This window comes from Erinaceus europaeus, chromosome 9 (assembly GCF_950295315.1).
Source record: "Erinaceus europaeus chromosome 9, mEriEur2.1, whole genome shotgun sequence".
Taxonomy (NCBI): Eukaryota; Metazoa; Chordata; class Mammalia; order Eulipotyphla; family Erinaceidae; genus Erinaceus; species Erinaceus europaeus.
The window spans coordinates 38,145,217-38,167,694 of NC_080170.1; the positions used below are offsets into that span (position 1 = coordinate 38,145,217).

At 45.4% G+C, this 22,478-nt stretch overlaps 1 protein-coding gene across 9 annotated transcripts; it reads left to right on the forward strand.

Annotated features, from left to right (window-relative positions):
* The first annotated feature begins 584 nt into the window (after positions 1-584).
* C1QTNF2 (C1q and TNF related 2) lies at positions 585-20,837 on the forward strand. Of its 9 annotated transcripts, XM_060197645.1 has the most exons (6): positions 622-728; positions 858-973; positions 1,071-1,224; positions 1,597-1,769; positions 14,553-14,805; positions 20,070-20,837. In XM_060197645.1, exons 3-6 carry the CDS (start codon positions 1,221-1,223, stop codon positions 20,681-20,683), a joined length of 1,044 nt encoding a protein of 347 aa, XP_060053628.1. In that variant the 5' UTR covers positions 622-728; positions 858-973; positions 1,071-1,220; the 3' UTR covers positions 20,684-20,837. The 9 variants fall into 9 exon arrangements, with proteins under 9 accessions (XP_007529632.1, XP_060053628.1, XP_060053631.1 ...); XM_060197649.1 differs by lacking the exon at positions 622-728 and having other exon boundaries at positions 737-917; positions 1,071-1,154; XM_060197650.1 differs by lacking the exon at positions 622-728 and having other exon boundaries at positions 737-917; positions 1,071-1,154; positions 1,615-1,769.
* Positions 20,838-22,478: the final 1,641 nt, after the last annotated feature.

Below are 22,478 nucleotides of genomic sequence, written 5' to 3' on the forward strand. Positions count from 1 at the left end.
CAAAATGTAGACATCTGATGACCATAGCCTCATATGGGGTCTTCACTGAAATGGGATCCAAACTCACATGCAAGCATTAAGGCTCAACACACCTCCAAGCTACCGTTGTGGTGTGCACCTGCAACTGAAGTGCACTCACTCACAAAACACAAACTCACAAAAAGCAATCCTGGACATTTGCATGTGCCCCCAATGCACATTTAGATACATGCATTTGTAAGTGCACAGGCCCAACCACACATGCACACACACACAACTCACACTCACTGGCAAGTACACGCTCAGTACTCTGGGGAATGCAGCCTGCTATAAACTGGCATGCCCACACATACCCTCTGAGCCACAATGAGACAGATGTATGCTCACCAAGCAACACTGATGACTGCAGGCATTTACTTGCACGCGCACCCACACATTCCTGTGCAGAAGCCCAAGCAGCAATCCATCTCTTCCAGGGAAAGCTTCAAATCCACTGATACGTTCTGTATGGAAAGATGCACGGACAGACCCAAGTGATCACCAGAGCTTGGTTGGTTTCTTTGTTTGTTTTTTTGTTTTCCCAGCCCATGCAAAGCCAGAGTGCCGACCCACGTGACCGGGGGAGGGCGCTCTCTGCCGTGACGGGGTGGGAAAAGTATGCCTGGGGCGGCGGCTGCTGCAAGAGGCGGACCGGGAGGTCGGCCCAGAGCCTCCGTGCTCAGGACGCCCCTGGAGGTAGTGGCCGAAGGGTGAGTGTCCTGGTGGCCGCAGGGGCGGGAGTGCTGCGGACAGGAAAGGGGTTCAGCACTGGGGTGCCCCGGGGCCCGTGGGGCGGGATGGGGCGGTCCCGGTGCTGCCAGCGCCTCTCCTCCTCGCAGGCCCTGCAGCCCTGGAATTCCTGGCTCCCCACTTCTGCCCTGTGAATATAACAAGATCGCGTGAGTGCAGAGTGTCTACTGTGCGTCAGCTTCTGCGCTGAGTGATTTCTTCGCGGGTGAAACAACTCTGCTATTTATTGAGCTACTACTTTTGTGCCAGGCTGGGTCAACCATCCCTTTCCTACCGGTCATGTTTCATCTCCATGACAACAGGTTATCCCACCTGCAAAAAACGGGAAAGAAAGGGGCGCACAGACGTTCTTGCCTTGCTCACGGCTGCGTGGCAAGTAGCTGACCGTAAAAGAGTTTGAGTCCTAGGAGATCCCAGTCCAATGGCCAGGGAAACGTGATGCTTCACATTTAATGTGTGTGGATCATCTCATTTGTGCTTGTTTGTTTTTACTTTTACTCATTTTAATCTTAATTTTTCAATGTTCATTTATTTTTATTATTTCATTATTTTTACCAGTCAGCTCTGATTTATGGTGGTGTTAGGAGATTGAACCTGGGACTTAGGAGCCCATGCATTAGGTCATCATGCTATTCCCTCAGTCCATATTTTGTCTTATTTATAAATACTTTATACAGGCTGACAAGCTGAGTTCAAGTGGCAAAAAGTAACAAGCTGAGATTCACACCCACTTGACAATTCTCTTCACCCTCCCTGCAACTCCAATTACCTCTAAGACTTGTCCTTTTTACTTTGTGGTAATTTCTCCTTTCACCTGCCCCGTTGCAGGCTTCTGTGTCTCTGCAGATGATGACAGTGGCCCTCCACAGCCTCCCAGCCTATGTTTTACCCCTAACACCTTCGGCAGATGCACAGCCTCAGTGCCATCCACACTGCTCTTTGCCCACAAAACTCTCCAGCCTGGAACCCTTCAAAGGTCAAGCAGGGGAGGTGGCCCAGAGGTTGAGTGCAGGACTTGCACCTGAATTTGATTCCTTCCACTAAGTATACTGGAAGGATACTCTGGTTGTTTTCTTTTATCAAGTGATATATATATATATATATATATATATATATATATATATATATATATATGTAAAGAAAGATAGAGAGGAGGGAGAGACATAGAGAGAAAGAGAGAGACACATTGCTTCACCACTTGTAAATTTTCCCCCACCTGCAGATGGAGACTGGGAGCTTGAGCCCCCCTCCCCCCTTGCCCATTGTAACAGGTGCACACAGACCAAATGAATAAACTTTTTAAATTTAGGACTAGGGAGATACCACAATTGTTACTCAAATAATACTAATGCTTGAGGCTTTGAAGTCCTATGTTTAGTCTTTAGCACCACCATCAGCCAGAACTGAGCAGTGATCTGGCCTCTTTCTCTGTATCTCCCTCATTAAAATAAACAAATAAAGTGGTCCAGGAGGTTGTGCAGAGGATAAAGCTCTGGACTCTCAAGCTTGAGGTCTTAAGTTCAATCTTCAGCAATACATATCTACCAGAGTGATACCTGGTTCTTTCTCTCTCTCCTATCTTTCTTATTAATAATAAAATCTTTGAAATAAACAAATAAAATATTTTAAATATTTATTTATTTATTAATAAGAGAGAGTGAGAATGAAAACCAGAGCATTATTCTGGCATATGCAAAGCTGAGAACTGAACTCAGATCATCATGCATGCAAGTCCTATGCTTTATCAAAACACAACCCCAGACTGTAGTAAATAGGTGTTACAAAAGAAAAGTTCTTTCCTTAGACCAGTCATCCAAGAGACCTCAAAAAACTAGCAGCAGTAACAATGACATGTCACCCTAGACTGCTTATGCTCAGGGCACCATATTATTTATTTTATTTTATTTTATTTTTCATTTCTACCATGGTTATCACTGGGGCTTGGTGCTGGCATTATGAATCTACCTCTCCCAACAGCCGTTTTTTTTTTTCTTTTCTTTTTTCTTTTTTTAGCCATTTCTTCTCCTTCTCCTTCTTCTTCTCCTCCTCTGTCTCCTTCTTCTTCTTTTTTTTTTCCTTCTAATTTCTATTAGGACAGAGACATTGAGAAAGGAGGGGAAGATAGAGGGAGAGAAAGAGACATCTGCAGACCTGCTCCACTACTCATGAAGTGTCCTCCCTACAGGTGGGGAGTGGGGGGACTCAAGCACTGGTCTTGCAAGTGGTAATATGTTTGCTTAACTGGATGTGCCACCACCTGGCCCCTCAAGGCACAATGTTTAAAGTCCTCACTTGTCCCTCACTCCTGCTCTCCCATCTGCTCAGCTCTCCTCTGACTTAGTCTGCGCTCATGTCCATCATGTCCATTCAGCTGCCAGCTCCTCAGCCCCCCTCACACTGTTTAGGTTATCCCCTCTACCATCCCATCTGACCTCAAGTGCCCACAGTTTGTTCCCTTGCCAAATGTTAATATCTGACGTGTCCCCAAGCCCCACAGGCACACTGACTTTGCCTTAAATGTTCAACTTACCTTTTGTTTTCAGTGACATAAGCTAACAGCCCTGGTTGGAAGAAATTCATACAGTGCTAAAGACAGGATATGAAGAGTAAAAGCCACACTTCTTCCCATTCTGATAAGTACCCATTTGAACAAGATGTTGTGTCCCTTTCAGAAATTCCCCAGATGTTTATGTGTATCTGTCTATGTTTGCGTGTATTTCTTTTTTTAACTCAAAGGAGGGAATATTTTCCAGTCCATCCTGCAACTTTGTTTTGTTGTTTTTGTTGTTTTAATGATCTCATGCATCATGGTTTGCTTTTCAAAGGAATTCTATGCCAAATGTTCTTTTGGGGAGATAATCCTCTCGGATTTTTTGTGTTGCTATGAATAGTTGTATCTCTCACAAACACACACACACACACACACACACACACACACACACACACACACACCTGCCTTATCTTTTAGGGCTTAATATACACAGGTCCTGTTTCAAACAGATGTACTATGGTAGAGAGGCATGTGCTTTTGTCCCTGAGTCAACAGACCCGGGTTCTATCCCAGGTCCTGGTTTCAAGGCCACACTCATGCATGCTCTCCTACACAGTCTTCTGTCCATTGCTAAGCTAAATAATATCTCTTATAGTCACATATCTTTGTATCTGGGAGCATGAACACACTAGAGGACTCAGATATGCGGAGCAAAAATAAACACCCCGTCCTCCCCTCAACTTGAAATGTCAGGACAGACATGGAGGTCCTGCATGGCTTTCTAGGACTCCTTTTTGGTAGCAAGTGACAAGTCCACAACTCAAAGTAAGCTTAAGTGAAAATGGAGAGGTTATTAGAACTGATTAGAAGAATTAACAGACCTCCACCTGAAATTTAGCCAGATTCACAAAGAGAAGTCAGGACTGCTTTCTGCTGTTCAACTGTGATTGGGGATAATGAGTTTTAAACAAGGCCTTAGTTTTGGCATCATGTTTAGCTTTTAACAAGCCCGGGTTTTGTCCCCATTGCCCAGGCAGCTAAGCACAGCTAAGGTCTGGTTTCTGATGTGCTTTGGTGAGTACCTACCAAGCTCAGCCCTGGGACATCCTGAATCTTGAGAGCCATTAGGGTTTGACTGGTTCTTGAATCTCTTCTTCTTCTTGACTAGGCCAGAACCGGAGGGAAAGAGAGAAAAAAACAGACCCGATTATTTCCTGAGGCCATGGGACAAGTGGACCTAATGATTCTGGATGCTGGAAAGAATTTGAGGTCCCTGAAAGAGACTATTTGGTGAGGTCTGTGTCGGGAGAGGCCCCTAACTCCTCCCTTCTCCATCCTGTCTTTTCTCCCAGCTTTTCAGAGAAGCTGAAGGGGGTTGTTTCCAACTTGTTGCCTGGAATTCAGAGAGGACTGAGAGTGTTTTTCATTATAGAAGTCTGACTCTCCTCAAAGTGAATTTTCAGCAAGCTTCATCTGCTAGCAAGTTTCACCCCAGCCCTGCCACCGGCCCTTCCTTTTAGCTGTTAACACAGGGAGAAATGTCCAAGTTAGATTCAATACTAGGCAGCCCCAGTCCCCAGCAACCTAGGGGCTGTATGTGGGAGGTCAGGCCTGCCCACTGTTAGTTCAGCTGCAGTTGGCAGCAATTCTAGTTGTAAACAAGGCTCTAACTTTCCTGTCATGTTTTGCTTTCAGCATGCCAGCTATCTTGTTTGATCCTCTCAGTCACCTGGTAAAACCAAGGGTGAGCTTTGTTGTTGCTTTATCACTTTCTATCCCCTTAGTTCAGGTGAGAAACTGGAGGCTCAGATAAGAAGAAATGACTTTTCCATAGTCACATGAACAGCAAATTACTAAAACAAGGACTCAGGCCTTCCAAATCCAACATCTGTCACTTCACTGGGCTTTCCTTGGTGGCCAAGAGGGCTTGCTGAAATCCTTCTGTGCCATTTTGTTCTTTGCTATGAAAGTGGCCTTATCATTCAGAAACCAAGTGTGGAGCACTGAACTTTGTGTGTATATGTGGCAGGCACTGTGCTGGGCTCCTAAGCAGTGACAGAAGGCCCTACAGTGATTGACTTCAACCCTGAGGAGAGTCACAATTTCCAGGAAACAAGAAAATATGTCAGCATATTGAGCCAGGAGCTTTGACAGGAAGCTCAGGGTGGTCTGAGCAAGTGAGCAGGATTGGGAAGATACCACCATATCTCACTGAGAGACAGGGATAAATTCATAGAAATGTATTGGTAGGCGATCCTGTGTCTATCATAGGGTGTCATTTCACAGTGTTGTATGGTGCAGTTATCTGAACACCTTTGCTCCATGGTATGCCTTACTGGGACCTGTTATGTGGTCATGTGTCACATGATTGTACTTTAGCTTCTGTGACTGAGACAGGTTTATCTGAAGAGCCAGAGATAAGCCTGATGTGAAGACTGAGGCAGGAAGCTGAGGATTCAGGAAGGAGGGGGATTTCAGACAGAGTTCTCTCTCAGTGTGAACATGTATAAAGCCACACACTGGGCTAGAAGCTTTGAATACATGGCCTCGGTATTCCGTGAGGTGGATATAGTCTCATTTCTACTGAGTAGGGGAGAAAAACAAGTGGCTGGATTTCCATGCTTATGTATCAAGCGTTCAACATCCACCTCCCTGCCAGTGTGTCATGACCTCACCCCCAACAAGGCAGATGATCTAAATGGAATTTTATTTCCCCATATCTAGAAAAGAGTATCCAGAACTAATGCATCCTTGCTTAAGGTCTAGACAAGCATCCTGGAACTTCTACTGACAGACCATATCCAGGAAGAACCAGGGAGAGATGATCCCACCTCTTGCTCAGTCTGGGTGCAGGGACCTTGGAAATGAACCCAGAGGTTGGGGGATGTGTTCTGAGAGCCAGGACAGAAAGGAAGAGGGGGGCTGCTGTCACCCTGGCAATGGATTCAGCCTGGGACACTACAATTCTCAATATTTTCCTAGAGCATTGGATATTTATGAGTCATTAGCTACTTAACTAAGAGATGGATGGGGAGCCCAGGGACTGGGCAAATTACAACCAGACTGGACAACCTCATGGATAGATTACAAATTACTAATTCCATTTGAGTTAGGTGTCACCAACTAACACTTTTTTCCTTTTCAGCCTGAAGATGATGGTGTAGCCATCCAGCTTTCAACTCACACCAGAAAGGACAATTTAGGAGCTAAGAGATGAGGAAGGACCGATGCTTTTTCTGTTCTGACTGATTAAACAGATTATTTATAACACACCTACTGTGAATGAAATATTTTGCAAGTCTGGCATGAGAGTGGGGACCCTGCACTCTGGGAAGTGAAAAGGATGAAGGGAAACTCTGGTTTGATTCAGAAAAACATGAAAGGAGGAAACTGGTTTGAATCAGTTCCCTTTGGATTTAGGCCACTGCCTCATTTTCCTTTCACTGTAGATTTTCTCAAGGTTGGAGAGAGGTTCATTAGTCAAACAAATATTTCTTTCTTTTTTAAACTTAATTTAATTTAATTTATTTATAAACTAGCAAATATCAACAAACTTATAGGATAAGAGGGGTAAAATTCCACATATTTCCCACCACCAAAGTTCCACATCTCATTCCCTCTACTGGAAACTTTCCTATTCTTTATCCCTCTGGGAGTATGGACCCAGAATCATTATGGGATGCAGAAGGTGGAAGGTCTGGCTTCTGTAATTGCTCCTCCGCTGAATATGGGCATTGGCAGGTCAATCCATACTTCCAACCTGTTTCTATCTTTCCCTAGTGGGGCAAGCCTCCAAAGAGATGGGGTTCCAGGATACATTGATGAGGTCATCTGCCCAAGGGAGTCAGGTTGGCATCATGGTAGTATCTGATACTTGGTGTCAGAGTACTGGAGCTGAAGACTTGACATTACAGGCCTGTCATCTGTGGACATCGTCTGAAGTGAAACATATCAAGGTGATCCTGGTTGCATTGATTAGGTTGAGATCAATTATCAGTATCAATTGATATGGGTTGAGAAAAGCCTGCTGAAAAACGAGCCACTCCCCAAAGGTTGCAGGACTGGGAGAGATACGGGTTTTGTAAAGGATGGGGAGGGTTCCTGCTGTCTTAAGGTTTAAGAAGGGAATAGACAGTTATTACTATAACCAGGTTATTTGGAAATTTGATTGACTTTGAAGTTCCCATTGTTAGGATTTTCTGTATAGCACAAGACCTCACCATGATTTATGTCATTTAATGCTATTTACATATAGCTCTAATATAGTGACTCAGCTAGTTGCTTCTGAAATATATTTTTAAACTTTTTTTAATCTTTATTTATTGGATATAGACAGCTAGAATTTTATAGGGAAGGGGAAGATAGAAAGGAAAAGAGACAGAGACACAGCTGCAGTACTACTTCACCACTTGTAAAGCTTTCTCCCTGCAAGTGGGGCCTGGGGACTTGAACCCAAGTCCATGAGCATTGTAACATGTGCACTCAACCAGGTGCACCACCACCTAGTCCTGCAAATATTTCTTTCTTTTTTTTATTTATAAAAAGGAAACACTGACAAAAACCATAGGATAAGAAGGGTACAACTCCACACAATTCCCACCACCAGAATGCCATATCCCCTCCCCTATAGCTTTCCTATTCTTTATCCATCTGGGAATATGGACTCAGGGTCATTACGGGATGCAGAAGGTGGAAGCTCTGGATTCTGTAATTGCTTCCCCACTGAACATAGACATTGACAGATTGATCCATACTCCCAGCCTGCCTCTCTCTTTCCCTACTGGGGTGGGGCTCTGGGGAATCAGAGCTCCAGGACAAATTGGTGGGATTGTCTGTCCAGGGAAGTCTGGTTGGCATCATCATGGTAGCATCTGGAACCTGGTGGCTGAAAAGAGAGTTAACATATAAAGCCAAACAAATTGTTGACTAATCATGAACCTAAAGACTGGAATAGAGCAGATGAAGAGTTGGGGGCGGGGGTCTCTGTTCTGTAGATAGCTAGAAGGCACATTTTAGCTATATTCCAAAGGGCCTGTGACTGTACTAGTTTTTTTGTTTTTCCCTGAGTCTGAAATCTGATATACAGATGGATCAAAGTTATTGTCTGGGGAGATGATGTCATGGCTGAAAAAAGGACCAGAAAGCTGGATCAAGGAAGAGAGTAGCTCCCAAATATGGCAAAGGTGTATAAATATTGCTGACTGTAAACCCCATCGATTTGATGTGATCTGGGGCCCATATTCAGCTTAGGAGCCTATGTGACCTCTGCATCCCTGTAGATCTGAGTTCACATTCTGTGGTCATGAGTAGGAATGTTCCAAGCTGCCCCAATTTCAGGACCCTTCTTCCTCAAGTGGAAGATAGAGTATGTTGTCTACCCTCCCTTCGGAGGATGGAACATTCTCTACTATTGTTGATGCAAGTTGAGGGCAAGGTCCTATGGGGACCCACAAAGGGGTCTATTGTGTTGTTCTTGTTAGAGATGACTGGTAACATGGGGAGAGGGACTTATTTGAGGTTTAGGCCTATCATGTCTGTTTGGGAATCTCAGGACTCCTTGACTAGGGCCCCAGCTGGTGGGGTGGCCTGATAAGTGACTAAAGTATGACTAAAGTTATCATTAAAGTATGACAGTCTCTTGCTCTTATTGAGCTTTCCTGCAAATATTTCTCTTTTTTTAATATTTATTTTCCCTTTTGTTGCCCTTGTTATTTATTGTTGTTGTAGTTATTATTGTTATTGATGTCATTGTTGTTGGATAGGACAGAGAGAAAAATGGAGAGAGGAGGGGAAGACAGATACGAGGAGAAAGACAGACACCTGCAGACCTGCTTCACTGCCTATGAAGCAACTCCCCTGCAGGTGGGGAGCTGGGGGCTCAAACCGGCATCCTTATGCCAGTTCTTGCGCTTTGTACCATGTGCGCTTAGCCTGCTGTGCTACCGCCTGACTTCCATATTTCTCTTTTTTAAAATTTTTTAAATATTTATTTATTTTCCCTTTTGTTGCCCTTGTTGTTTTTTATTGTTGTTGTATTAATTATCGTTCTTGTTATTGATGTCATCATTGTTGGATAGGACAGAGAGAATTGGAGAGAGTAGGGGAAGACAGAGAAAGAGAGACACCTGCAGATCTGCCTCACCACCTGCAAAGAGACTCCCTGGAAGGTGGGGAGCCGGGGCTTGAACCAGGATCCTTACAATGGTCCTTGCACTTTGCGCCACGTGCTCTTAACCCGTTGCACTACTGCCCAACTCCCTAAGTATTTCTTAAAGAGTCAGAGAGAACCAGAGCAGTATCACTCTGGCACATGCAATGCCAGGGATCAAACTCAAGACCCCCATGCCAGCAAGTCCAGGGCTCCAGCCACTGTAACACCTCCTGGGCTGCTGAGAAAATATTTCTTAAATGTCCACAAGGAAGGATGGAAACTAGCAACCCCAGAATATGGCAGGTTGTAAGCTGGAGCCCTTGCTCACACATAGCCAGGGCAGTGGGCCCAATGAGGGGGTAAGTGGGCATACTGGGCCATGAGGGAGAGCTTTAGTCAGGGTTAGAAGGAAGCAGACTCAGAGCCAGCATTTAAAGGCTGCCATCTGAGAGGGCACCCCAGAGGAGCCTTGAAGGAAATGTTTTCTATTATTATTATTATTATTAATTATTATTATTACCACCAGGGTTTACTGCTAGGGCTTAGTACCTGTACTACACAGGCCACCCCTCTCAGTAGCTATTGTTTCCTTTTATTCCCCTCCTTTTTATTTGATAAGATAGAGAAATTGAGAAGGGGGAAAGATAGAAAGGGAGAGAAATGGAGAGATACTTGTAGCATTGCTTCACCATTCATGAGACTTTTACTCCCTGCAGGTGAGGACTGGGGACTTTAACTCAGGTCCTTGTATGTTGTAATATATGCACTTAACTAGGTACACCACCAGCCAGGTTCTGGAGGAAGTGGCTTCTAAGCCTAAGCAAATGGGTAAGGAGCTAGCTAGTTTTAGGTGATTGAGAGCTAGATAGAATAATGGTTATGCAAAGAGACTGTAATGTCTGAGGCTCCAGAATCCCAGGTTCAATCCTCCTTACCACCATAAGCCAGAGCTGAGCAGTGCTCTGGTAAAGGAAGGGAGGGAAGGAAGAAGGAAGGGAAGAATGGAAAGAAAGAAAGAAAGAAAGAAAGAAAGAAAGAAAGAAAGAAAGAAAGAAAGAAGAAAGAAAGAAAAAGAAAGAAAAAAGAGAAAAGAAAAGAAAGGAATGCAGAAATAGGCAGAGGATGAGAAAAGGTTGTGGGCAGGAGGAGGGTCCAGGGAGGAGGAGGGAGGAGCTAAGGTTGTATTGGCACTAGAGGGATCATGTAGGGCCTTGTTCCCTTATTTGTAGCCACTGGAGCAAGCCTCCCCAGGAAATGGTGGCTTGCATGAGTTTTGTAAGAGTTCCTTCTGGCTTGGGCAAAGAGTTGCAAGTGGGCAGATCTCAGGCCAGGAGAGCAAGAGACTATGGAAGAAGCTTCTGTCAGGGACAAGCTAGAAATGAGCTGATACCATGGGGTGTGTTGAGGTGCAGGAGGCTGCCCCCACCTCCATCATCTTGGTTAAACCAAGTGCATGGCTTGAAAGAGACAGATTTCTGCAAGCTTCCATTTGTTCCAAGTATCCTGAGGATCCAAAAACATCACTTTGACATCTTCAAAGTGTGTGTGTGTGTGTGTGTGTGTGTGTGTGTGTGTGTGTGTGTGTGTGTGAGAGAGAGAGAGGGGGGGGGGGAGGGAGAGGGAGAGGGAGAGGGAGAGAGAGAGAGAGAAAGGAAGAAACAAGATTCAAGATGTTAAATTTCTTTGTTGCTGTGGGTAGCTTAGGCCTGTGAGACTCAAGGAATCTTCTGTAATCTGGAATATTTAGGAAGAAAAGTCTAAGAAACTCTGACATAATGGAAAGTATTTGGGCATCAAGGTCAGCCAAACCCAAGTTCAAATATAATTTCTGCCATGAACTAGTTGTGAAAGCATGAGCAAATTTGCTTCTCTGAGTCTCAGCTTCCTTGTCTATAAAACAGAAAATACATCAGGAGACTATTAAGAACTGTCAGGAGGACTAGGGGTAGGGGAGTGAGTATATTCTGAGATTCCCTTGAAAATGGGGTTCACACTGTCCCCTTACTCCCTGAGTATGGCTTTGGGTAAACCACTGCCTTTTATCAAGTCTCTGTTTCATCTTCTGAAAAAAAAATAGACAATATATGTCATATTATTTTGTTAATAGTATATGTTAGTTAATTCAGGTAATGAGCTTCCTAAAGTGCCCAGAATATTGTAACTGTTCAATAGGGTCTGTTTGCCTCTGTCTCAGTTTCCTTCTGTGTAAACTGAAAGGGTTGGAATAGACAGTAACTCAAGAGCCTCCAAAAGTTTGAGTCTAAATTTTTTTCCTCCAGGGTTTTTGCTGAGACTCGGTTCTCATACTATGAATCCACTGCTCCTGGCAGCCATTTATTCCAATTTATTGGCTACGACAGAGAGAAATTAGGAGGGGAGGGAAAGCTAGAGGGAGAGAGAAACATAGACAGCTGCAGACCTGCTTCATCACTCATAAAGCATCCCCCCTGCCGGGGAGCGGGGGCTTAAACCTGGATCCTTGCACTGGTCCTTGCACTTAGTGCTCTTAACTGGGTGTGCCATTGCCCATCTCCCAAGTTTAAATATTTGTAAAAGACCCAGAAGACTCAACCAGTGTGATCCTTTAGGGCCTCTCTCCCCACCCCCCCAAGCACCATCACCCAGATCTTCTCACCAGGAGATATGCAGAGCAGGCTGGAAGCTTAAGATACAGGGAGCAGGGCTGTTTGGAGTCCCATTTTTCTTGGAGGTATCCTGAAGGCAAGGACACACTGCTGCTCCCCCTCCCTCTCAGTTTGGAAGCAGAACCTTGGCTCTGTTAGTTCCAAAACACACCCTGCCTCCAAATGCTAGGGCTGCAGGAAGCTCCAGCCTCTGAGAAATCCCTTCCACCCACTGTGCCCCAGTGCCTTGAGCCCCCACCCAGGCATTGTACCTGCCCTGGTCCAGCTGCCACTGAGATGGACCCTCTTGTTTGAAGAAGCTGGTTGGTGTAGGGCAGATATAGCTGGAAAGCAGAGCGTCTATCCCTACTCCCACCCCATGTGGTACATGTGGCCAAGAGAGGGGAGCAGGGAACTGGAACTGATAGCTCTGTCTTTCTCCTTCTCTCACATCTCTCTCTCTCTCTCTCTCTCTCTCTCTCTCTCTCACACACACACACACACACACACACACCTCTCTCCCTCTCCCTCTCCCTCTCCCTCTCCCTCTCCCTCTCCCTCTCCCTCTCCCTCTCCCTCTCCCTCTCCCTCTCCCTCTCCCTCTCCCTCTCCCTCTCTCTCTCCTGTCTGTCTTCATTTGGCTCTTTGCTTGGCTTCTCTGCCTGGGAGACACACCCACTTCCTTCCTGCCTTTCTCCCTAGTCCTTGCAGACTGCAACTTCTATCCCTTTTCAGACCTACTTTCAGAGTTTGGACTTTGTCCCTGGGTCCCAGATGTGTCTCTGCTCACAGGCAACTCTGCACAGTTTTCCTAGATGCTTAAGTAGACCAGGGAAGGAGAAAGAGGTTCCTGGAGTGTATCTAGAAGTACTTATAACACGAGCAGTGTCAAACTACAACTTTTCCCTTCCTTCCTTCCTTCCTTCCTTCCTTCCTTCCTTCCTTCCCTCCTTCCTTCCTTCTCTTTCCTCCTTTCTTCCTTTCTCCTTTCTCTTTCTTTCTTTCTTTCTTTCTTTCGAGAGAGATACAGATAGACACAGAGAGAAAGACTAGAGCACTGCTCAGCTCTGGTTTACAGTGATGCTGGGGATTGAACTGGAACCTTCGAACCTCAGGGATGAACGTCTTGTTGCACAGCCACTATGCTGTTTCCCCAGCACTGTAACTTTGTTCTTGCCTCCGTGTCTTTGCATCTTAGCTAATGATGGGAGCTCTTGCACTCCTATCTCTCCCAAGTGATCTTCCCTTCAGACTTCACTCAAAGGGCAGACTTCCTCCTTCTTGCCCCCCTCCCCCCCCCCCCCCCCCAGTGAAGGTACTAGCCTGGTAGGACCACTTGCTTGCTTTCTCAGCTGCCCTCTTTCCAGGTTGCAGGAGGGAACAGGGACAGACTGTGGGTTCTTATATGGACTCTGCCAGCCATGACATGGCAGGACGTCATGTCCAGAGTATCCCCTCCTCTCAGTTTCACTCTTGGTAGAGAGGCTGTTGTCTGCAAAGTAACAAGGCCAATTTGTTTGGTTCCTGCTGGGGGAACCTTGGCTTCTGTGTCTTCACAGCTGCAAAGAGCTCTTCTCCACACAGCACACCAGCTTCCAGCCAGCTCTGACTGCCACCAGCCTTAAAGAGACAGTACAGAATTAAGAAGTTAAGAATTTCAAAATCTCTATAAATATTGCCTCCCAGACCTCTTTTACAGGAAGCTATTAATAGCACATGGATCACTGAGATGTAAAAAAAAAATTAGATAAAGATATTTAAAAATAGAGGAAAGAGGCATAGAATCACTGTAATTCTATAGGAGAACATCCCAAGATAACAAGTTTATCACTGAAACTAAATATATATATATATATATATTTGAAATTTGAGGAGCACAGAATTAGTTACCAGCCCTAATTGTGTACTGATCGGATCATTATTTAAAGGGGTTTTGAGGGCTACTGAAAAATCTCACTTGGATAGTGTGTTGCTTTGCCATGTGGTATGACCCAGGTTCGAGCCCAGCCCCCACTGCACTGAAGGAAGCTTCAGTGCTGTGGTCTGTTCCACTCACTTTCTCTCTCTCTCTCTCTCTCACTCCTCTCTCTCTCTCTTTCTCTCTCTGTCTCTCTCTTTCTCTCTCTCTCTCTTTGTGGGTGTCTGTGTGTGTGATGTGATGTGTCTGCCTTTAACCAAAAAAAAAAAAAAACAAACAATAAAATAAAGGGAGTTTGAAGAGAAACATGGGATCAAGAAGAATATTGGGCTGTCAGAAAAGTCATAACATATTTTCCTGTTTTCCTATGCAAAAAAGGAGCCATGAGTTTTCCAAGAGCACAATAGAATTGAACAAGAGCTAGGTTTGGTTACAGACCATATTTCTTAGATTTCATCAGCTATTTAGTCAAGCTGGCCTGGGTTTCTACTGTATCTCCCCCCTGCAGTCTCCTTCTCTGGGGACCTTTTTGCCTGACCCCCCCCCCCCCCGTTGGCCCTGCAGCTGGACTGGCCTGCTCACACTCTCTTGTCCCCACAGGTGTCCATCATGATCCCCTGGGTGCTGCTGGCTTGTGCCCTCCCTTGTGCTGCTGACCCACTGTTTGGTGCCTTCGCCCGCAGGGACTTCCAGAAGGGCTCCCCTCAACTTGTCTGCAGCCTGCCAGGCCCTCAGGGTCCCCCTGGACCCCCAGGAGTGCCAGGGCCCTCAGGAATGGTGGGAAGAATGGGTTTCCCTGGCAAAGATGGCCAGGATGGCCAAGATGGGGATCGAGGAGACAACGGAGAGGAAGGTAAGTACATGGCCCTCCCATTCCCACTTGAGGTTGACAGCAAAGTGACTCAGAGAAGCTGGTAGAATCCTGTCTCACTGTGAACCAAATAAATGTCTCTCAACAAAACAGAACACCACATTCTATGGGAAGGGGATTTTCCAGGTAGCTTTGGGCAAGACTCCTGAAACATCAGTCAGAATCTGTTTGGTTGCAAGTGACAGAAACCAGTTTATAGCCCACAAATAGAATTGATTGACTCATGCAAGTGGGAGAGCTGAGAAGAGAGCTTTAGGAATGGCTGCAAGCAGAATCTCCAATATGGCTGCCAGGCTTTTGCTTCTCTCTGTGCATTTTCTCGGTCTTGTTCTTGCAAAGGCTGGAGGTCCTGAAATGGCCTCATATGTGTTCAAGACTTCCACTTCCTGATTTGATCCACAAAGTAAATGTCATGGTGATCATTCTGATCACAGGTGTATCCAGGACTAATCCTTTTTAAAAATTATCTTTATTTATTTGATAGAGACAGCCAGAAATCAAGAGGGAAGAGGGAGATAGAGAGGGAGAGAGACACCTGCAACCTTGCTTTGCTGCTTACAAAGCTTTACCCCTGCAAGTGGGGACCAGGGGTCAAACCTGGGTTATTGCACACTGTAACATGTGCACTCAAACAGGTGTGCCACTAGCCAGCCCCAGGACCAATCCTTTTAATCTTGGAGATGACACCATAGTTTGTCAGGACTGGATTGTGTGTCCTTGCATGTGTGTGTGTGTTGAGGGCAGCTGGTCACTGTGATTGATAGACTTACTGGGACCCCAGAAAACACATCATTGTTTACTATCCTTGAAAGCCATCCTGTGAAGGAGGTACTACTTATTATCCCCATGCTCTTATTATTATTATCCCTGTGTCTAGAGAGGAAATTTAATCTGAGTCACTCAGTTGAGAACTGCATGTGCCAGTGTGGACATGCAGTCTAGGCAGGGCCACCCAGTTCCCCTGACTTTGACCCCCTGGATCCTTGGGTAAGGAGAAGAGAGTAGTATTGTCACTGCTGACTTCCCCCTTCCATCAAGGACTGTGTGGTTATAGGCCTGGGGCTGCTTTGGACCATTTCTCCTATGAGGCATTGCATTTCTGCTGAGAAGTAAGCCAAGATACCCAGGAAGGCTTTGTAGAAAGACAGAGAGCTGGGACATGTGTCATTCAGGAAAAGCCACCATTGCCAACCCTGCACCAGTACAGGGTGACATCCAAACACCCTTCCCAGTACAGCCATACAGATCTATCTCTAGAACGTAAAATCAGCATTTTCCCAAACTACTTCTTCTAAGGGTAACTAGGAAGGAAACACACCACTTTAATGAGTGGTACAACTTCCAAAAAAAAACTTTCTCATCTATTATTCATCTCTCCTCAAAATGCCAATCCACAATGACTTGTCCTTACTCTTCCTCTGCTGTCAGACCTTTCCCTACCTTTGTTTATTTTCAGTTTTTCAAGGATCAGCTTAGTTTTATTTATTTTAGTTTCTTATTTTATTTTGTTTACAAAAAGGAAACATTGAAAAAACCATAAGATAAGAGGGGTACAAAAAAAGAGGGGTACACACAGTCCTCACCATCAGAACTCCATATCCCCTCCCCTCCCCTGATAGCTTTTCTATTCTTTAACCCTGGGAGTATGGACCCAAGGTCATTGTGGGATGCAGAAGGTGGAAGGTCTGGCTTCTGTAATTGCTTCCCTGCTGAACATGGACATTGACAGGTTGATCCATACTCCCAGCCTGCCTCTCTCTTTCCCTAGTGAGGCGGGGTTCTATGGAATCAGAGCTCTAGGACACATTGATGGGGTTGTCTGTCCAGAAAAGTCTGGTTGGCATCATGGTAGCATCTGAAACCTGGTGGCTGAAAAGAGAGTTAACATATAAAGCCAAACAAATTGTTGACTAATCATGAACCTAAAGACTGGAATAGTGCAGATGAAGAGTTGGGGGGGGGGGGTCTCTGTTCTGTAGATAGCTAGAAGGCACATTTTAGTTATATTCCAAAGGGCCTGTGACTATACTAGTTTTTTTTGTTTTTCCCTGAGCCTGAAATCTGATATGCAGGTGGATCAAAGTTATTGTCTGGGGGAGATGATGTCATGGCTAGAAAAAGGACCAGAAAGTTGGATCAGGGAAGAGAGTAGCTCCCAAATACGGGAAAGGTGTATAAATATTACTGACTGTAAACCCCATCGATTTGATGTGATCTGGGGCCCATATTCAGCTTAGGAGCCTATGTGACCTCTGCATCCCTGTAGATCTGAGTTCACATTCTGTGGTCGTGAGTAGGAACATTCCAAGTTACCCAAATATCAAGTTTCTTAAGTTTTATTCCTCCCCCTCTTTACTTATTTTCAATGATACGAGGAATACAAAGGCAGCACATTCTCACTATAACATATTCAGAGAATGCAAATAAATCAAGAGCCCCCTCCCCCCTTAATTACTAACCTTCCTGAGGCTCCCTTGTCATCCAGAGGGTTATTGGTTTCATGTGACCTGTCCTGGCCCTTCTCTACATTTTCATATACATCTATAATGACACCAGGCACTGCCAAGCATTGTACATAAGCAAGCAGTTCTTGAAAGTTAGAAAATACTACTTGAGACTCTATTTCCCAATTACTTAACAGAGGAGAAATTGAAGTGCATTACATACTTATCCTAAACACTAAAACACAGTAAAGTGTGTATATACAACCATTTCTGTATAAGAAGCAGAATACATGGCTAGCATGTGAAATGCTTAAGACATTGCTTCCTGAGCACTCCACTCATGATACTTAGTGAACAGCTGTTTTGGGTACACTGGTACTAGGTTGTTTTGAAGTTCTAGTAACCCGGAGGAGCAGGCTATTCAGTGAACAACTGACATGCTTTTCAAAACATCTTCACACAGCCTGGGAGGTGGCACAGTGGGTAGCTTGCCTACAGTGCCGAGTTTGATCCCCAGCATAGAATATGCCAAATAATGATCTAATTCTCTTCTTCTTTCACATCTCATCAGTCATCTCTAATTTTTTAAAATCTTCATTCAATTCTCCCCTTCTAACAGTTACATCCATTATACAATTGCATTTAGGAATGACTCAAAAGTTTACTCGTATATGTTTTTTTTTTAAATGTTACATTATGGGAGCTGGTCTTTGGCGCACCCAGTTAAGTGCACATAGTACTAAGAGCAAGGACCTGCACAAGGATATGGGTTCAAGTCCCTGGCTTCCCACCTGTAGGGGGGATGCTTCACAAGCATCTACAGGTGTCTCTCTTTCTCCCTCCTTCTCTGTCTCCTCCTCCTCTTTCAATTTCTCTCTGTTCTGTCCAATAAAATGGGAAAAAATGGCTGCCAGGAACAGTGGATTCATAGTGCAGGCACTGAGTTCTAGCGATAACCTTAGAGTCAATAATAAAGACAATAAATAAAAATGCTGTATAAGGGGTTCAAGCAGTGGTACACCTGGTTGAGTGCACACATTACTATATATATTTTTCTTACCAGAGCACTACTCAGCTTTGTCTTATGGTGGTGTGGGGATTAAGCCTGGGACCTCAGAGCCTCAAGCATCTTTTTGTATAACCATTATGCTATCTCCCCACCCTAAAAGTATATTTTATTAAGTTATCATTTACTGGGTAGAGACAGAGAGAAATCAAGAAGGAAGAGGGAAATAGAAAGAGGAAGATAGAGAGGAGTGCTAGACAACACTGCTTCACTGCTCTTGAAGCTTTGCCCCAGGGACGGTGGGGGGGGTGGGCTTTGAACCAGGTGCAACACCGGAGGCCCCCTTCTAGTTCTTTCTTTTTTACTTTTTTATTTATAAAATGGGAATATCGACAAGACCATAAGATAAGAGGGGTACAATTCCACACAATTCCCACTACCAGAGTTCCATATCTCATCTCCCCTGAAAGCTTTCCCATTCTTTATCCCTCTGGAAGCATGGACCCAGAGTCATGGGGTGCAGAAGGTGGAAGGTCTGGCTTCTTTAATTGCTTCTCCACTGAACATGGGTGTTGGCAGGTCAATCCATACCCCCAGCCTATTTCTATCTTTCCCTAGTGAGGCAGATCTCTGGAGAGATGGGGTTCCAGGACACATTGGTAAGGTTGTCTGCCCAGGAAAATCAGGTTGTTGTCATGGTAGCATCTGTAACTTGGTGGCTGAAAAAGCATTAAAATACAAAGCATGACGAATTGTTTAATAATCAGGAACCTAAAGGCAAGAATATTACAGAGGAGATTTGGGGTCCTATTTTGGAAAAAGCTGGTAAATCTATTTTAGGTATATTCCAAGGGGCCCATGACTTTACTAATTTTTTTCCTGAGCCCAACAGCTAACATGCAGGTGGACCAAAGGGGGGGAGATGGTGTCAGTGTTGGCAACTAGAAAGCTGGATCAGGGAAGAGAGTATCCCAAATATGGGGAAAGTATATAAATATTGTTAACTGTAAACCCCATCGATTTCATCTGGGTCTCTTATTCATCACAGTGTAATCTCTGCATCCCTCTAGGTCTGAGCTCGCATTTTGTGGTCACAGCTAGGAACATTCTAAGCTGCACTAATTTCAGGACCCATCTTCCTCTAGTGGTAGAAGAAGTTGGCCCAACCTCCCTTCAGAAAATGGGGCTGACCTCACCATTCTTGCTCATAGAGGGCAAAGCCCTATAGGGAGGGGCTCACAAAGGGGTCCATTATGTTGCTCCTGATGGAGATGAACGGTGACAGTGGTTCTTTCTTTCTTTTTTTTTTTTTTAAGGGAAATCAGGGCCCAGAATCTTTTGGCATTAGCCAATTTTGGATCTAGTAATCCCAAGGTTTCCTGACTTTGTTTACCAATTCTCAGTTTTACATATTTATTGAAACTCTGGGCCCCAATGAGAAGAGAGCAATCTGTACTCTTTTTTTTTTAATTTTTTTTTATATTTATTTTATTTATTCCCTTTTGTTGCCCTTGTTTTATTGTTGTAGTTATTGTTGTTGTTGTTGGATAGGACAGAGAGAAGTGGAGAGAGGAGGGTAAGACAGAGAGGAGGAGAGAAAGATAGACACCTGCAGACCTGCTTCACCGCCTGTGAAGCGACTCCCCCTGCAGGTGGGGAGCCGGGTTTCGAACAGGGATCCTTATGCCGTGGTTCTTTCTTTCTAAAGGTGCATGCCCCAGGTGTCAATGGGGAGGCCCACAACCCCCACCTAGCTCCCCGAGGCGCCAGGTAAAACCAGCTGCTCTGTTTTCCAGGTCCACCAGGCCGGACAGGTAACCGGGGGAAGCCTGGACCAAAGGGCAAAATGGGGTCCATAGGACGGGCTGGCCCTCGTGGCCCCAAGGGGCTGAGCGGTGCCCCGGGGAAGCACGGCACTCCTGGCAAGAAAGGGCCGAAGGGCAAGAAGGGAGACCCAGGCCTCCCGGGCCCCTGCAGCTGTGGCAACGAGCGCGCCAAGTCTGCCTTCTCGGTGGCGGTGACCAAGAGCTACCCGCGGGAGAGGCTGCCCATCAAGTTCGACAAAATCCTGATGAATGAGGGCGGCCACTACAACGCATCGAGCGGCAAGTTCGTGTGCGAGGTGCCTGGCATCTACTACTTCACCTACGACATCACGCTGGCCAACAAGCACCTGGCCATCGGGCTGGTGCACAACGGCCAGTACCGCATCCGTACCTTCGACGCCAACACTGGCAACCACGACGTGGCCTCGGGGTCCACCATCCTGGCCCTCAAGCAGGGGGACGAGGTCTGGCTACAGATCTTCTACTCAGAGCAGAATGGGCTCTTCTATGACCCCTACTGGACGGACAGCCTCTTCACAGGCTTCCTCATCTACGCTGACCAGGAGGGTCCCAATGAGGTGTGATTGCACCTGTGCCAGTTCAGGGCCTGGGAGGCACCCCCCCACACCCCACCCCCCGCAACTGTCTGCAGTGCGGAAGCCAGAAGCTCCTAGACCCAGGCCCATTTCCTCTGCCTCTTTCATTTCCCCTATCATTAAATCCAAGCTTTTGTCCTCACCCTCCCCTCCATTCAGTCACTAATTTGTTAGTGTGATGGATGCTCTGCTTCATCAGAGAACAGGACAGACAGAGGCCATGGCCCCGTGGGGTTTACATTCCCTTCCCATGGAAGAAAAGATTTACAGACAGCCAGACAAACACAATATGCTTGCTAGGATGGAGATATGCTCACCAGGATCCAGGGGAATAGAAGGGAGTAACAGGAGATAGAACAAAGGTTGATTTTTTTTTCCTGTAGAGTTCATCTGGGGGGGGGGGGCTCTTTACAACAGTAAAGTTCATAACTTTTTAATATTTATTTATTCTGAATAGAGACAGAAATTGAGAGATAAAGTGGATATAAGGAGAAACACGTACAGCACTGCTTCACTACTCATCAAGTTTCCCCCCCTGGAGGTGGGGGGCAGGGGCCTGAACTCAGATTCTTGTGCATCCTAACATGTGTACTCTATCATGTGTAGCAACATCCAGAGCCAGACAATTAAAAAAAAAAACAACCCTCCATCATTTCATGTGGTATTGAGGATCAAACCCAAGCCCTCATACATGCAAGGCATGTTTTGATCACTGAGACCGCCCCCCCTTTCTCAAATCTTAAGTGGAAGCTCAATGAAGTACGTATTTTGTGCACTCACCCTCTGTAAATCCAGAGCAGAAGTTCCCAGCCCCTCAACCTCCCACCACCCAAACTTTTAAGACTCACACAAGTCCCCTCCAAGCTAGTACAAGAAAGTGGTAGTTTTGTTTTATTTATTTATTTATTTTGTATAGGGACAGAAAGAAATTGAGAGGGAAAGGAGGAGATAGACATCTGCAGCATTGTTTCACCACTTGTGAAGCTTTCCCCCTAAAAGTGGGGACTAGGGGCTTGAATCTGGGTCCTCGTGCACTCAACCAGGTCCACCACCACCTGGCCACATAGTTTTGTATTTTTATTTAGCCAAAGCTTCGAGATTTGCAAACTTCATTTTGACAGTAAGTGTTGCTCTTGCAACATGTCTTGGTTATCAATAACTATGTATCAGTTGCTTCAGGGAAGAATAAAACCCTTAAAAGTCCTTGCAGCTCTGAGCAACAAAGCTGAGTTTAAAACTTAAAAATCAATATAAGGGTCAGACAGCTCACCTGCGTAGTGTGCATGTTTTGCCATGTTTTCATCCCAGAATCAAGCTTGATCCCCCTCCCCCATAGCACAAGGGGAAACTTCATTGCTGCAGTGTCTTTCCTTCTCTGTCTCTCTGTTTCCATCTGAAAAGTCATTCTAGAGTGGTGAAAGCTCCAACAATCACTAAGGAATAGGAAAAGAAAATTGCTCATCCTTTTTGAGCTAAACAATGTTCTTTCACATTCTCTCTCATTTTCGTCTTGTATCAAAATAACAAGCATGGGTTGGGGGTAGATAGCATAATGGTTATGCAAAAAGACTCTCATGCCTGAGGCTCCAAAGTCCCAGGTTCAATGTCCCACACCACCATAAACCAGAGCTGAGCAGTGCTTTCATGTTTAAAAAAAAAAAATGGGGTCAGGCTGTGGTGCCACCAGTGAAGTGCATCAGTTACCATACCCTAGGGCCCAGGTTCAAGCTCCTGGTTTCCACTTGCAAGGGGGAAGCTTCACAAGGTGAGGAACAGGCTACAA